At 47.9% G+C, this 17,062-nt stretch overlaps 1 protein-coding gene across 6 annotated transcripts in view; it reads left to right on the top strand.

The window, feature by feature from the left end:
- Positions 1-17,062, top strand: part of LOC140409371 (citron Rho-interacting kinase-like) — a 334,921-nt gene that overhangs the window by 221,949 nt on the left and 95,910 nt on the right. For 5 of the 6 annotated variants that reach the window (XM_072497819.1, XM_072497829.1, XM_072497846.1 and 2 more), the window contains one exon: positions 783-945. In XM_072497819.1, the coding sequence (XP_072353920.1) occupies positions 783-945 (163 nt within the window). The remainder of the gene's footprint in view (positions 1-782; positions 946-17,062) is intronic. The other variant, XM_072497833.1, reaches the window with a different exon arrangement.

The raw sequence follows: 17,062 nt of genomic DNA, 5'->3' as shown, positions 1-17,062 counted from the left end.
AACTTGCACATTAATCCCAATATGTTTAGCCAGTCTGCAGCTCTTTTAGCCTGTCTCTATCATTAGCCATAAGCCTCATTAAGCACAAAACTTCATTAACCTCCTCCCTATCTATCAATAGACGTAATTGTGCTCTTCTTGAAAGAAAAATAATTGGGTATTCTTTCTTATCTTAGGACATGTTGTAGGAGAGTGTTCACTCCACTAATAAACCCACTTGATGATTAAGATTCACTGTTTATCAATTGTCGATGAGAATGAGATGGGCAGCACGGTGGCGCAGTGGGTTAGCCCTGCTGCCTCACGGCGCCGAGGTCCCAGGTTCGATCCTGGCTCTGGGTCACTGCCCTTGTGGAGTTTGCACATTCTCCCCGTGTTTGTGTGGGTTTCGCCCCCACAACACAAAGATGTGCAGGGTAGGTGGATTGGCCATGCTAAATTGCCCCTTAATTGGAAAAAATTAATTGGTACTCTAAATTAAAAAAAAAAAGAGAATGAGACGTACTCATTCCTCCTATTCGGGGAAGGATGGTGCTCATATTCTGTATGTTATTCTTTTGATTCAACTTAAAAGGACAAGCATTTTGTGGAATAAAATGTTAAAATTAACATTAATGCTGCTAGTGATGTCAGTATTAGTAATTCAGCTGAGGACTACGCCTTTTTTACTGCTGCTTCCAGATTTCTATGTTGTCAGCATTGCACTGTTCCTCACCCCTAGGCACGTTCACATGGTGATTTCTTGCTGAGCAGGTAGTTTGATTATGATTCCTTGTATACAGAGTTTGTTTGGGCGCCGGCGTGAGGACCCTTCTCTTCCTATCCAGATTCCCATGCAGTACAATGACTTGAAGGTAGCATTGGATAAGGAGAGATGTCGAAACATGGAACTAGAAGATGCACTGCAGAAAATCCGAGTAGAGCTGAAGTGTGTGCGGGAGGAAGGTAAGAACATTCACGGGGGCAAGGACGAGTCTGTTTCAGTTAATGGTTTGGTGATGTGCATTAACACAGTCTGATTTGGCTGCAGTAAGAGGTCACTCAACAGGCACTTTGAGTTTAAGAACAAGTGAGCAAAAGTGAAGAGAGGCTTAACACTCCCAACAAGTTTGTTCTCTGTATTACTATTCTTGGAACTGTCTGGACACTTGTGAGCGTCAAACGCACCTGTTGGTAACTTAATTATTACAGGGCCGAATTGCAGATGTAAGCCTTGCAAAATGTCAGTGCTTTACTGTGTACGTTTAATTGTCATTTCTTACTCTGCAACCTAGTTCTATAACCGTGTGAAAAATAGCAATCAGTCCTTCCAACCTAAAGCTACATTCAAAGCTGTGTTTTTATCTGTTTAACATGATTGCTCAAAGCCAGGAAACCTTTAAAATAAATCCCCAAATGTTATCAGTGAATTGCTTTCAAAAAAGCTAATGATGCAAAAGCGTGCCAAAAGCTAAAGTTCATTTTTTATTAAGATATACACTCTTTGTTTTTAAAAAATATATATTTTATTAAATTTTTCAAACAAAATTTTTCCGTTTTTACAAATCAACATAAAAATAATAAAATAACTGGTAAATAACATTATTTAAATAATATAGTGAACTAACAAAGTGATAAAAAATAGTGCTCCCCCCCCCCCCCCCCCCCCCCCCCCCCCCCGGGTTGCTGCTGCTGTCACTCTATCTTCCCTTAACGTTCCGCGAGATAGTCAAGGAACGGTTGCCACCGCCTGGAGAACCCCTGAGCCGATCCTCTCAGCGCAAATTTTATTCGTTCCAGCTTTATGAACCCTGCCATGTCGTTTATCCAGGCCTCCACGCCGGGGGGTTTCGCTTCCTTCCACATGAGTAAAATCCTACGCCGGGCTACTAAGGACGCAAAGGCCAGAATATCGGCCTCTTTCGCCTCCTGCACACACGGCTCTTCCGCTACCCCAAATATCGCTAACCCCCAGCCTGGCTTGACCCGGACCTTCACCACCTTTGAAATCACCCTTGCCACGCCCCCCCAGTACTCATCCAATGCCGGACACGACCAGAACATGTGTGTGTGGTTCGCCGGGCTTCCCGAGCACCTCCCACACCTGTCCTCCATTCCGAAGAACCTGCTCAGTCTTGCTCCCGTCATATGTGCTCTGTGTAGAACCTTAAATTGAATCAGGCTAAGCCTGGCACACAAAGACGAGGAATTTACCCTGCTTCGGGCATCAGCCCACAGCCCCTCCTCAATCTCCTCTCCCAGCTCTTCTTCCCATTTTCCCTCCAGCTCCTCTATCATTGCCTCCCCCTCATCTCTCATCTCCTGATATGTTTCGGACACTTTGCCCTCCCCGACCCATACCCCGGAAATCACTCTATCTTGGATCTCCTGTGTCGGGAGCAGCGGAAATTCCCTCACCTGTTGCCTCGTAAACGCCCTCACTTGCATATATCTGAAGATATTCCCCGGGGCAACTCATATTTTTCCTCCAGCGCTCCCAGACTTGCAAACGTCCCATCTATAAACAGGTCCCGCAGTTTCCTAATTCCTACTCGTTGCCAACTCTGGAACCCCCCCGTCCATCCTTCCTGGGACAAACCTGTGGTTATTCCTAATCGGGGACCACACCGAGGCACCCGTAACCCCCTTGTGTCGCCTCCACTGCCCCCAGATCCTCAAGGTTGCCACCACCACTGGGTTTGTGGTATACCTTTTCGGGGAGAACGGCAGCGGCGCCGTCACCAGCGCCTTTAGGCTCGTTCCTTTACAGGACGCTATCTCCAGCCTCTTCCACGCCGTCCCCTCTCCCTCCCTCATCCACTTACAAACCATCGCCACATTGGCGGCCCAGTAGTAGTCGTTCAGGCTCGGCAGCGCCAGTCCCCCTCTATCCCTACTGCGCTGCAGGAACCCCCTCCTTACCCTCGGGGTCTTCCCTGCCCACACAAAGCTCATAATGCTCCTGTCTATTTTTTTGAAAAAGGCCTTTGTGATCAGAATGGGGAGACACTGAAGCACGAAAAGAAACCTCGGGAGGACCATCATTTTTACCGCCTGCACTCTGCCCGCCAATGAGAGTGGCAATATATCCCACCTCTTGAAGTCCTCCTCCATCTGCTCCACCAGTCGCGTCAGATTAAGTCTGTGTAGAGTTCCCCAGTTCCTGGCTACCTGGATCCCCAGATATCGAAAGCTCCTTTCCACTCTCCTTAACAGTAGAGCATCTATTCCTCTTCCCTGGTCCCCGGGGTGTATTACAAAAAGCTCGCTCTTCCCCATATTTAGCCTGTATCCCGAGAAATCTCCAAACTCCCTCAGTATCTGCATAACCTCTGGCATCCCCTCTACAGGGTCCGCAACATATAGCAGTAAGTCATCAGCGTAGAGTGACACTTGATGCTCCTCTCCCCCTCTAACCACTCCCCTCCATATCTTAGAGTCCCTCAACGCTATGGCCAGTGGTTCAATTGCCAACACGAACAGTAATGGGGACAGGGGGCACCCCTGTCTTGTTCCCCTGTGTAGCCGAAAATACCCCGATCTTTGCCGGTTTGTGACTACACTTGCCACTGGGGCCCCATATAGGAGTCTGACCCATCTAACAAACCCCTCCCCGAACCCAAACCTCCTCAGCACCTCCCACAAATAGTCCCACTCCACCCTATCGAATGCCTTCTCCGCATCCATCGCCGCCACTATCTCTGCCTCCCCCTCCGCTGGGGGCGTCATCATCACCCCCAGCAGCCGTAGAACGTTAACGTTCAGTTGTCTCCCCTTTACAAACCCTGTCTGGTCTTCGTGCACCACCCCCGGGACGCAATCCTCTATCCTTGTCGGCAGCACTTTTGCCAGCAGTTTGGCGTCTACATTTAGGAGTGAGATAGGCCTACATGACCCGCATTGCAGCGGATCTTTATCCCGCTTCAGAATTAGTGATATCGTCGCCTCCGACATTGTCGGGGGTAGTATCCCCCCTTCCCTGGCCTCGTTAAAGGTTCTCGCCAGCAGCGGGGCCAACAGGTCCACATATTTCCTGTAGAATTCCACTGGAAACCCGTCTGGTCCCGGGGCCTTCCCTGCCTGCATGTTCCCCAGTCCCTTAGTCACCTCGTCCACCTCGATTGGCGCCCCCAGACCTGCCACCTCCTGCTCCTCCACCCTCGGGAACCTTAGTTGGTCCAGAAAATGTAGCATTCCCTCTTTTCCCCCCGGGGGTTGGGACTTATATAGCCTCTCATAAAAGGTCTTAAACACCTCATTTACCTTCCCTGCTCTCTGCTCCATAGTTCCTGTTTCATCCCTAACTCCCCCAATCTCTCTCGCCGCTATCCTCTTACGAAGTTGATGGGCCAGCAGCCAGCTTGCCTTTTCCCCATACTCATATCGCATCCCCTGTGCCTTCCTCCACGGTGCCTCTGCCTTTCCTGTGGTCAGCAGGTCAAACTCCGTCTGAAGTCTTCGCCTTTCTCTATATAGTCCTTCGTCTGGGGCTTCCGCATATCTTTTATCCACCCTCAAAATCTCCCCCACTAATCTCTCCCTTTCTTTGCCCTCTTGTTTCTCCTTGTGGGCTCTAATGGAGATCAGCTCTCCTCTAACCACCGCCTTCAGCGCTTCCCATACTACCCCCACCTGAACCTCACCATCGTCATTGACCTCCAGGTATCTCTCAATACACCCCTGCACCCTTCCACAGACCCCCTCATCCGCCAATAGTCCCACATCCAGTCGCCAGAGTGGGCGCTGCTCCCTCTCCTCTCCTAGTTCCAGATCCACCCAGTGCAGGGCGTGGTCTGAAACGGCTATGGCCGAGTACTCCGTTCCTGCCACCTTCTAGATCAGTGCCCTACTCGTAACAAAGAAGTCTATTGGGGAATATACCTTGTGGACGTGGGAGAAAAAGGAAAACTCTTTGGCCAACGGCCTAGCAAACCTCCACGGATCCACTCCCCCCATTTGTTCCATAAATCCCCTAAGCACCTTGGCCGCCGCCGGCCTTCTCCCGGTCCTGGATCTAGACCGGTCTAGCCCTGGATCCAGCACAGTGTTGAAGTCCCCCCCCTCCCCCATTACCAAGCTTCCCACCTCCAGGTCCGGGATACGTCCCAGCATCCGCTTCATGAATCCCGCGTCATCCCAGTTCGGGGCATATACATTTACCAGCACGACCGCCTCTCCCTGCAATCTACCACTCACCATCACATATCTGCTCCCGTTATCCACCACTATATTCTTAGACTGGAACGACACCCGTTTCCCCACCAGTATCGCCACCCCCCTGTTTTTTGCGTCCAACCCTGAGTGGAATACCTGTCCCACCCATCCTTTTCTTAACCTAACCTGATCCGCCACCTTCAGATGCGTCTCCTGGAGCAAGACTACGTTCGCCTTCAGTCTCTTTAAGTGCGCGAACACCCGGGCCCTCTTAATCGGCCCATTTAGGCCTCTCACATTCCACGTGATCAGCCGGATTGGGGGGCCGCTCGCCGACTAGCCATCCCCTTTTCTGGGCCAGCCCCCTGTCCAGGTCCCGCACACCCACCAGTCCCCCAGGCGGCACCTTCCCGTCCCAACCACCTCTTCTCTTGCCAGCTCCCCCTTGCACTCAGCAGCAGCAACCCAGTTAGCCGTCCGTGTCGTGTCCCCCCCCCCCCCCCCCCCCCCTAGATCCCCCTCTAGCATGGTTACTCCCCCCATAATGCTTCCGAAAGTCAGCTAACTCTAGCTGACCCCAGCTTCCCCCGTTCGCTCTTTGACCTCCCTGCGTGTGGGGCTCTCTTCCTTCCTGCGCCTATCTTCCTGCCATCATCTCCATAGCGCGGGAAAACCCCATGCTTTCCTATCGGCCCCGACCCCTATGGCGCAGCTCCCTCATTCCCGCTCCCCCTCTCTGTCCCTTTTTCCCACCGGCGCCCACATTTCTTCGTGTCCCCCCATCAAGGGGAGAGAAATTCCCCATCCAACGTTACTATATAATATACCTCCCCTTTCCCACTTTACATTTCTGTACCACCACCTCGTTGCTTCCCCCCCAACATCAAACTCTCAGATCTAGTCCAGTTTCTCTTCTTGAATGAAGGTCCATGCCTCATCCGCCGTTTCGAAGTAGTAGTGCTTGCCCTGATGCGTAACCCACAATCGCGCCGGCTGCAGCATCCCGAATTTTATTAGATACACTCTTTGTTAACAGTACTATGGCAATGGACATTTCCAGGTGTCTTTTATAATTTTAAACCTGCTAGAATGTTCATTTATCATATTAAAAACCTCCATTCTGAGCTAGTCTACTCTAGCTTGTCAGGTTATTTCTGATGCAATTTACAAAAAATTACAAACAAAACACTGGGATTCAGTTTTTGGAGGAATAGAATTGAGAAGCAAAAATATTGTTAAACTTGTATAGGACCTTGATAAAAGTGCATACTAGTCACAGTTCTAGCCTCAATATTGCCAAAAGCATATGGAGGCACTAGAGAAGGTTCCACAAAGATTTAAAATTATAATATCATAACTCGGGTTGCAATGATCAGGAAAGACTAAAGAGGCTGGGTACAGGAGTAGCGAAGTGTTGCTTCAAATGTATGGAAGCTTGGTTGTGCTGCAACTTGAGTACTGTGTGCCGTTTTGGTCCTCTTACCTCAGGAAGAATATTACTGTCATAATTAAAAATAATCTTTATTGTCACAAGTAGTTACATTAACACTGCAATGAAGTTACTGAAAAGCCCGTAGTCGCCACATTCCAGTGCCTGTTGAGGTCCACGGAGACAGAATTCAGAATGTCCAATTTACCTAATAGCACGTCTTTCGGGACCTGTGGGAGGAACTGCAGCAGCCGGAGGGGAAACACGCAGACAGAGGGAAAACGTGCAGACTCTGCACAGACAGTGACCCAAGCCGGGAATCGAACCTGGGGCCCTGGAGCTGTGAAGCAACAGTGCTAACCACTGTGCTACTGTGCTGCAGGGAGTGCAACGAAGGTTCACCAGGCATGTTCTGGGGACCGAGGGACTGTCTTATGAAGAGAGATTGGGAACTGGGCCTTTAATTTCCAGAGTTTTGAAGAATGTGAGGTGATCTCATTGAAAACTACAAAATACTTAAAGTAATCGACAAGGTCGATGCAGGCAAGATGTTTCCCTTGGCTGGGGAGGGGGCTGGGGAGTCTAGAGCCAGGGGGGATAATTCTAAATAAGGGGAAGCCACTTAGGATCAAATTGAGGAGAAATTTATTTCATAGAATACCTCTGAAAGAGCCCCCACCCTCTCCCCATAACCCAGTAACTCCACCTAACCTTTTGGACACGAGGGGCAATTTAGCATGGTAAATCCACCTAACCTGCAGATCTTTGGACTGTGGGAGGAAATCAGAGCACCCCGAGGAAACCCACTCAGACATTGGAAGAATGTGCAAACTCCAGAGAGACAGTCCCAAGGCCGGAATTGATTCTGGGTCCCTAGCGCTGTAAGGAGCAGTGCCACTGTGCCACCATGAAATGAAAATGAAAATCGCTTATTGTCACAAGTAGGCTTCAAATGAAGTTACTGTGAAAAGCCCCTAGTCGCCACATTCTGGCGCCTGTTCGGGGAGGCTGGTACGGGAATTGAACCCATGCTGCTAGCCTGCCATGGTCTGCTTTAATTCCAGCTATTTAGCCCTGTGCTAAACCAGCCCCAACATGCCGCCCCTGGTGTGCCACAAACCAGAGGGTTGTGATTCTTTGGTATTCGCTTCCCAGAGGGCTGTAAAGCTCAGTCATTGAGTATGTTTAAGGTAGAGATTGATAGATTTCTGATTAACAACAACGTAAAGGGTTATGGGTTTAGTGTGCGTAAAAGACATTGAAGTGTCCAATCAACCATGATCATATTGAATCGACAGCTCGGTGGACTACAGATGTATTCCTGTTCCCAATGTCCTAAAAGAGAAGGCAGAGGGATGACCTATTAGTGGACTTTAAAGCAAGAAGTAGATATGGGTTGGATAGATTGGGCATAGAGAAGATATCTTTAGTTGCGCGGGAGTCCAAAACCTGGAGTCAAAATATCGGATAGTTCTTAATGAAGCCAATAAAAATTTGGGAGAAGCTTCTTTACTCAGTGTGAATGTGGAACATGCTGAGTTTGTTACTCAATGTGGCTAAAGATAGTGTGAGATTAAAAGAAGAGGCTCACCATGTTACTAAAAAAAGAACAAGTCTGAGGATTGCGAATATTTTAGAAACCGGCAAAGGGCCACCAAAAAGTTGATATGGCCTAGCAATGGACAATTAAGGATGGGCAATAAATGCTGGCCCAGCACTTCCCATTAATGAAAAAAATAAAATAAAATCCAACAAATCCCTGTTACCTCATGGCCTACACCATGGGGTTCTAAAAGAGATAGCTTCAGAGGTTAGTGGATATTCTAGCAATGATTTTCAAAAATTTCTTAGATTCAGGAATAGTATCACGGTTGCAAGTTGGCAAATGTTACACTGGTTTTTAAGAAAGGCGAGAGAAAACAATGGTCTAGAAGCCCGATAGCTAACAATACTTATTGGCATTTATTATTCAGGAAGTCTTAACAATTCACATAGAAAAGCATAGAATGCTGAGAAAAAGTTTACTGAAGGGCAATCCTGTTTGACCAATTTATTAGAGTTTTTTGAGGATATAACCAGTGAGGTAGATGAGAGGAACCAGTAGATGTAGTTTTACAAAATGCATTCAATAAGGTGCCTCACCAAAGGTTAATAGGCCAAATAAGGGCTCATGGAGTTGGGGATAATCTATTAGCCTAAATAGAGTATTGATAAATATATTGAAAGCAGAGAGTGGCATAAATGATGCTTTTACAAGTTGGCAGGCAGTGAATAGCGAGTGCTGCATGGATTGGTGCTGGGGCCTCAGCTATATATATCCTATATTAATGACCTAGCTGAAGAGTAATGTATCTAACTTTGCTGATGATACCAAACTACATGGAAAGATGAGCTCGAGATGGGAAATGGAGAGGCTGCAAAAAGATATAGATAGGTTAGGAGAGTGAGCAACAAAATGGCAAATGGAGTAGAATTTAGGCAAATGTAAAGTTATTCACTTTGGTCATAAGAATAAAAAAAGCAGAATATTTTTAAAAGGTGAGAAACCAGTAAGTGTTTATGCTCAAAGAGACTGGGGTGTGCATGTACAAGAAACACCAAAAGTTAGCATACAAGACAAAGACATATTGACCTTTATTCTTGTACTCCAATCCTATTGCTTTAAAGAAGCTTTGCTCCAATTGTACATGGTTTTAGTTGGACCGGATCTGGAGTACTGTTTGCAGTTTTGGGCCAGAATTCTCCGTTTGGGAGACTGTGTTCCCACCGGGACTAAATAACGTGTGATTCGAACTTCTGTTGAGGGCACTATTCCCTCAGTGAATCAGGAGATGAGGAATAGGGAGAGAGAGCATTTAAACACGTGGCTACAGGGATGGTGCAGGCGGGAGGGTTTCAGTTTTTTGGATAACTGGGGCTCTTTCTGGGGAAGGTGGGACCTTTACAGACAGGATGGTCTACATCTGAACCTGAGGGGCACAAATATCCTGGGGGGGAGATTTGTTAGTGCTCTTTGGGGGGGTTTAAACTAATGCAGCAGGGGCATGGGAACCTGGATTGTAGTTTTAGGGTAAGGGAGAATGAGAGTATAGAGGTCAGGAGCACAGATTTGACGTCGCAGGAGGGGGCCAGCGTTCAGGTAGGTGGTTTGAAGTGTGTCTACTTCAATGCCAGGAGTATACGAAACAAGGTAGGGGAACTGGCAGCGTGGGTTGGTACCTGGGACTTCGATGTTGTGGCCATTTCGGAGACATGGATAGAGCAGGGACAGGAATGGATGTTGCAGGTTCCGGGGTTTAGGTGTTTTAGTAAGCTCAGAGAAGGAGGCAAAAGAGGGGGAGGTGTGGCGCTGCTAGTCAAGAGCAGTATTACGGTGGCGGAGAGGATGCTAGATGGGGACTCTTCTTCCGAGGTAGTATTGGCTGAAGTTAGAAACAGGAAAGGAGAGGTCACCCTGTTGGGAGTTTTTTATAGGCCTCCTAATAGTTCTAGGGATGTAGAGGAAAGGATGGCGAAGATGATTCTGGATATGAGCGAAAGTAACAGGGTAGTTATTATGGGCGACTTTAACTTTCCAAATATTGACTGGAAAAGATATAGTTCGAGTACAATAGATGGGTCGTTTTTTGTACAGTGTGTGCAGGAGGGTTTCCTGAAACAATATGTTGACAGGCCAACAAGAGGCGAGGCCACGTTGGATTTGGTTTTGGGTAATGAACCAGGCCAGGTGTTGGATTTGGAGGTAGGAGAGCACTTTGGGGACAGTGACCACAATTCGGTGACGTTTACGTTAATGATGGAAAGGGATAAGTATACACCGCAGGGCAAGAGTTATAGCTGGGGGAAGGGCAATTATGATGCCATTAGACGTGACTTGGGGGGGATAAGGTGGAGAAGTAGGCTGCAAGTGTTGGGCACACTGGATAAGTGGGGCTTGTTCAAGGATCAGCTACTGCGTGTTCTTGATAAGTATGTACCGGTCAGACAGGGAGGAAGGCGTCGAGCGAGGGAACCGTGGTTTACCAGGGAAGTGGAATCTCTTGTTAAGGGGAAGAAGAAGGCCTATGTGAAGATGAAGTGTGAAGTTTCGGTTGGGGCGATGGATAGTTACAAGGTAGCGAGGAAGGATCTAAAGAGAGAGCTAAGACGAGCAAGGAGGGGACATGAGAAGTATTTGGCAGGAAGGATCAAGGAAAACCCAAAAGCTTTCTATAGGTATGTCAGGAATAAGCGAATGACTAGGGAAAGAGTAGGACCAGTCAAGGACAGGGATGGGAAATTGTGTGTGGAGTCTGAAGAGATAGGCGAGATACTAAATGAATATTTTTCGTCAGTATTCACTCAGGAAAAAGATAATGTTGTGGAGGAGAATGCTGAGCCCCAGGCTAATAGAATAGATGGCATTGAGGTACGTAGGGAAGAGGTGTTGGCAATTCTGGACAGGCTGAAAATAGATAAGTCCCCGGGACCTGGTGGGATTTATCCTAGGATTCTATGGGAGGCCAGGGAAGAGATTGCTGGACCTTTGGCTTTGATTTTTATGTCATCATTGTCTACAGGAATAGTGCCAGAGGACTGGAGGACAGCAAATGTGGTCTCTTTGTTCAAAAAGGGGAGCAGAGACAACCCCGGCAACTATAGACCGGTGAGCCTCACGTCTGTAGTGGGTAAAGTCTTGGAGGGGATTATAAGGGACAAGATTTATAATCATCTAGATAGGAATAATATGATCAGGGATAGTCAGCATGGCTTTGTGAAGGGTAGGTCATGCCTCACAAACCTTATTGAGTTCTTTGAGAAGGTGACTGAACAGGTAGACGAGGGTAGAGCAGTTGATGTGGTGTATATGGATTTCAGCAAAGCGTTTGATAAGGTTCCCCACGGTAGGCTATTGCAAAAAATACGGAGGCTGGGGATTGAGGGTGATTTAGAGATGTGGATCAGAAATTGGCTAGCTGTAAGAAGACAGAGGGTGGTGGTTGATGGGAAATGTTCAGAATGGAGTACAGTCACAAGTGGAGTACCACAAGGATCTGTTCTGGGGCCGTTGCTGTTTGTCATTTTTATCAATGACCTAGAGGAAGGCGCAGAAGGGTGGGTGAGTAAATTTGCAGACGATACTAAAGTCGGTGGTGTTGTCGATAGTGTGGAAGGATGTAGCAGGTTACAGAGTGATATAGATAAGCTGCAGAGCTGGGCTGAGAGGTGGCAAATGGAGTTGAATGTAGAGAAGTGTGAGGTGATTCACTTTGGAAGGAATAACAGGAATGCGGAATATTTGGCTAATGGTAAAGTTCTTGAAAGTGTGGCTGAGCAGAGGGATCTAGGTGTCCATGTACATAGATCCCTGAAAGTTGCCACCCAGGTTGATAGGGTTGTGAAGAAGGCCTATGGAGTGTTGGCCTTTATTGGTAGAGGGATTGAGTTCCGGAGTCGGGAGGTCATGTTGCAGCTGTACAGAACTCTGGTCCGGCCGCATTTGGATTATTGCGTACAGTTCTGGTCACCGCATTATAGGAAGGACGTGGAGGCTTTGGAGCGGGTGCAGAGGAGATTTACCAGGATGTTGCCTGGTATGGAGGGAAAATCTTATGAGGAAAGGCTGATGGACTTGAGGTTGTTTTCGTTGGAGAGAAGAAGGTTAAGAGGAGACTTAATAGAGGCATACAAAATGATCAGGGGGTTGGATAGGGTGGACAGTGAGAGCCTTCTCCCGCGGATGGATATGGCTGGCACGAGGGGACATAACTTTAAACTGAGGGGTAATAGATATAGGACAGAGGTCAGAGGTAGGTTCTTTACGCAAAGAGTAGTGAGGCCGTGGAATGCCCTACCTGCTACAGTAGTGAACTCGCCAACATTGAGGGCATTTAAAAGTTTATTGGATAAACATATGGATGATAATGGCATAGTGTAGGTTAGATGGCTTTTGTTTCGGTGCAACATCGTGGGCCGAAGGGCCTGTACTGCGCTGTATTGTTCTATGTTCTATGTTCTTAATACGCAGCACTCTGCTGGTGCGAATTGAGAGCAATCCACAGCCCAGCGGGCTTTGTAACCGCTGGGGCCGGAATTAGCGCCCAAAGAGCCCGACAGCTGAAGCTGTTTTTAAGCGCTCCACTTAACACGCACTCATTGCAGCCACGGAGATGGCTCCCTAAAGACCTGCCCCCCAAATTCGGGAATCCAAGGTAGACCACAGCTCCATGCCAGTGAAGACAGACACCGTCTTCCCCAGGGTTGGCTGCAGACTCAAGCCTCCTGAACAACACCTGGGAGATGGTGGCAGAGGCAGTCAATGCTGCCAGTCTCACCAGGAGGAGACAGCTGGTGATCTGGAGGGTTGGGGGTCCCTGGTGAGACCTCTGCCCTGAGAAGGACAAAGAATCAGGTAGGGTTCCAAAGGCTGTGGTGCAGGTGTCCTCTGGTTGGGGTGAGCTCTGCTGATCCCCTGCTTCTTCTGCTGTGGGACAGTACTTCTGAGGAGTGCTAACACATGGTGGGCCCCTGCTTGAGCTTGGTCACGCCCAACCACTTGATGAAACAGCTGGTGTATGAGGGTGTCCAGAGGGGCGGCCAGATGACCAGAGACGCTCTGAACATTCGAAGGACACAGACAGCACTCAGCAGAATGAGCAGACAGGACCCTATAAGTAGCACCAGAGGGGTGCATTTAAATCCGTGTTTTTCAAACTTTGTTTCCGGGGACCCATTTTTACCAACTGGCCAAACTTCGGGACCCAACCCGGCCGACCTTTGCGGCCCTCGCCGGCCGACCTTTGCGGCCCTCGCCGGCCGACCTTTGCGGCCCTCGCCGGCCGACCTTTGCGGCCCTGGACGGCCGACCTTTGCGGCCCACGCCGGCCGACCTTTGCGGCCCTCGCCGGCCGACCTTTGCGGCCCTCGCCGGCCGACCTTTGCGGCCCTCGCCGGCCGACCTTTGCGGCCCTCGCCGGCCGACCTTTGCGGCCCTGGCCGGCCGACCTTTGAGGCCCACGCCGGCCGACCTTTGCGGCCCTGGCCGGCCGACCTTTGCGGCCCTGGACGGCCGACCTTTGCGGCCCACGCCGGCTGACCTGCGCGACTCACCATTTTCTCTTATATTGTTTGCTGCTGACAAATGGAGGAAATGGGTTTTGGGTCCCTTTGGCCCTCGTACACGCTCCTCCAATGGAACCTGTTGGATGAAGGTGAAACCTTCCGGTGTCGGAAAGTATGGAGTCTCCCATCTGTCCAAAGTTCTACATTTTTTTCCTGTAAAATTTTATCAAATAAAACCCCCCCCGAACTTGTACAAAAATAGCTGCGACCGTTTAAAAAAAAAAAAGTGGCCGCCCCACTGCGCATGTCTGCCCGATCACTGGCGCGCATGCGCATAGTTTTGCGCATGCGCACCGATGATCTGGCACGCATGCGCAGTGCGGCCGCATTTTTTTTGCATGTTCGCGGCCATTTTGAAGGCCGCTTGCAGCCGGCGTTATTAAAAGCCTGCTGTTGCGCGATGATTTGCGCGATCGGGAGCGCCGCGACCCTCCCGACATCTGCCCGCGACCCACCCGGGTTTGAGAATGCCTGCATTTAAATCACATACTGCAGCAATGGAAGTCTGAGCCAGACCACCCCGATCCCAAGGGGAACACCCCAGGTCCATAGACTTGGGCACCAGTTGATCCCTGCTACTGCCACTGGTACGGGCAGCCACCCCTCAGCAAGCCTGTCAATTTTGGAAGCTTTTTGAGTTTTTTTAGCCTGCTACTCCCCCGCTTGTAACTATTTGCACTGATTGGCGTGGATGAGACTTCCGATCTAAGAGTGCGGAGCATGGTGAAGGGATGGAGCATGAAGTATCCAAGCTGTCATTGATATTAAAATCCACGTAAATGACGGTTTTATATGGATCCGCCAGCACGATGCGCAAACTTCTGTTGCCACCAGCAAGGGAATGGAACAAGGCATCTGAATTGGCGCCGGCCACAAAACAGACTTTTTCCATTATACGCAATTCTCCGCCTGATCACTATTCTTGCTTCTGGCATTGCAAAGTGGAGAATCGAGCCCTTGGTCTCAAGGATAAACTTGTGTTATAGGTGGTGCAGCAAAGGTTCACCAAATTGGTATCTAAAATGAGGGGGTTGTCCTATGACAAGAGTGAGTAAATTGGGTTTATATTCTCTGAAGTTTAGAAGAATGAGGGCTGATTTCATTGAAACGGAAAAGATTTAGAAGGGACTTGTTAACATGGACGCTGAGAAATTCTTTGCATCTAAAACACGGAGGCACAGTCTCAGGATAAGTCCATTTAGGTCTGAGAGAGATCTTCACTCAAAGGATTGTGAATCTTTGCAATTTTCTACTCACTTCCATCATTGAATACATTTAAGGCTGGGATAGACAGTTTTTTTGGTGCCTTGGAATTGAGGGATATGGGGAGCTTGTGGGAAGAGGCCCAAGGTAAACCATGATTGTGTGGATGGTGAAGCAGGCTCGATGGCCCATGTGGCCCACTCTTCCTATTTCTTATGTTTTTATGTTCTTCTGACGAACAGCATAAATGCATTTAAGGAGAAGCTCATGGAAGAAAAACGATTGGATGGAGTTGAGTGGGAGGAGACTCTTGTGTATAAGCACCAACATTGACTAATTGGGATAAATAACCTATTTCTGTGCTGTAAATTCAAGCAAGATTTGTTGGCTCTATGTTTGTAGAATCATGACAGAATGCACACATTATAAAGCTTTTGCTTCAGGCCAGTGTCCTCACAGAGCCCCCTGTCTATGTATTCCATCAGTATAATGAGTTACAAAAGCTGGAAAGCTGAAAGCTGAGAATTGTTCTCTTCATATGGCTGAAAGGGCTCCCGCACACACAAACACAAATTCAAGCATCTTTGGAACAGTTTGTGTGTGTGTGTGTGTGTGACAACATTTTTGTTAATTTTGTAAGTTGTCTGCTTTGTATTGACTGAGTTCTCACTCCCTGTACATTTAAGCGTTTTAGAACCACACACATACCGAGGATATTTTGGCATTTGTGACAAAGCCTTTATTACATTTCCAGGCAAAGGCTCCATTTTGTCTGGAAAGAAACAAGGTGCTCCCCAATAAGACAACGGGACCGTTGGCAGTTTGCTGGATGACTTCTATAACCAGTTGCCACTACATAATCCACATTGTTATGTTACACTTCAGTTTTGTTATTTGTATTTTAAAAAGTTCAGCTAAGGCCAGCCACTCTTTACATAATATTTTATAGTTTTTTGTGCAGGTAGGCAAATTGTCCATCGTGCTCTTGAAAATGATGAACCAAGTTTGCTGTTGTCTAAATGCGTGGCTTGTTTATTCTCTACTTAGGCCCTGCTGGATTGCTGCCAGTGCTGACTCTGTTAAGGAAGTTTGGATTTCCAATTACCCTATGGGAAATCATAGCCTTCTCAGGATATTTTCTTTATTGATGCTTGGTTCCTGATATTACGGAATTTGATCTCACTGTCACTGCACTACCTCCTGAATTCAATGTTGTGTGGATCCTCTGACAATCCTGAAAATACTTGTATTTTGGTACTGGACATATGACTTGTAAGTTATAATTGACCACCTTTGTACAGTGACCTTTCAAAATTCAGGATTAGCAACTCTGATAATCTGATAGATGTACTTCTTTACGCACATTTTGTTTATGTCTTCTGTCCCATTCCTGCACTGTCATGGACTGCACATCTATATACTTACAGCTTGAGCTCAAGTTATTTTATCACATGGTTTTTCAAAGTGGGCGGGTGTCAGAAGGGTCGTGGCGTGATCGGTCAAGCAATTTCCACGGTGGTCCAGATCAAGCCCAATGGCCGCTACAGGCTTTTTGAGAATGGCGGCTGCTGCTGCCTTTTAAATGAAAAGAATTGAGACCGTGAGCAGTCTTTCAACTGGAAGTGGCAACAGAGAGCAGGTCACATGCCCTGCATGTACACCTGACGTCAAGTGCCCGCCATGTATGTGCTTTTGCGCTAAATCACGGAGCAGAGCGGTTTCCATTTTCTAGCTGCTGGCAAGCAAGGTAAGAGGACTGTGAAGATGGATTGTTTATTTACAAGTAAGAGGCATCCAGAGTCTTGAATAGGCTGTGTACCTACTGGACAGGATCTCACAGGAGAATCTGCTGAAGAGAGTTGCTCAAGAAAGTCTAGGGCAGGACAGAGCTCCAGGGCCTCTGGTTACCAGCCTGCAAAGAAGAAACTTAACATTGGAACAAAGCAGTGTAAAGATGATTTCTTGAGGTATGTTTTTGTGAATTGTGCCAATGCAAATAAGGATGCAAAACCCATGTGTGTAATATGCAGGTAAGTGCTGGCAAATGAGAGGAGAGGTTTTTATATTTTGAAAGAGAAGTGGTGGATGAAAAATTCCTTTTGAGGTTGAGACCCCAGAGTCAGTTATTAACTTACAGCTGACTCCAAATTAAAAACTACGCTACTGTAGCTGACCTGTGATAACACATTAAAAACA

Source organism: Scyliorhinus torazame, chromosome 1 (genome assembly GCF_047496885.1).
Source record: "Scyliorhinus torazame isolate Kashiwa2021f chromosome 1, sScyTor2.1, whole genome shotgun sequence".
Taxonomy (NCBI): domain Eukaryota; kingdom Metazoa; phylum Chordata; class Chondrichthyes; order Carcharhiniformes; family Scyliorhinidae; genus Scyliorhinus; species Scyliorhinus torazame.
This window is presented reverse-complemented; position numbering and strand designations above follow the sequence as displayed.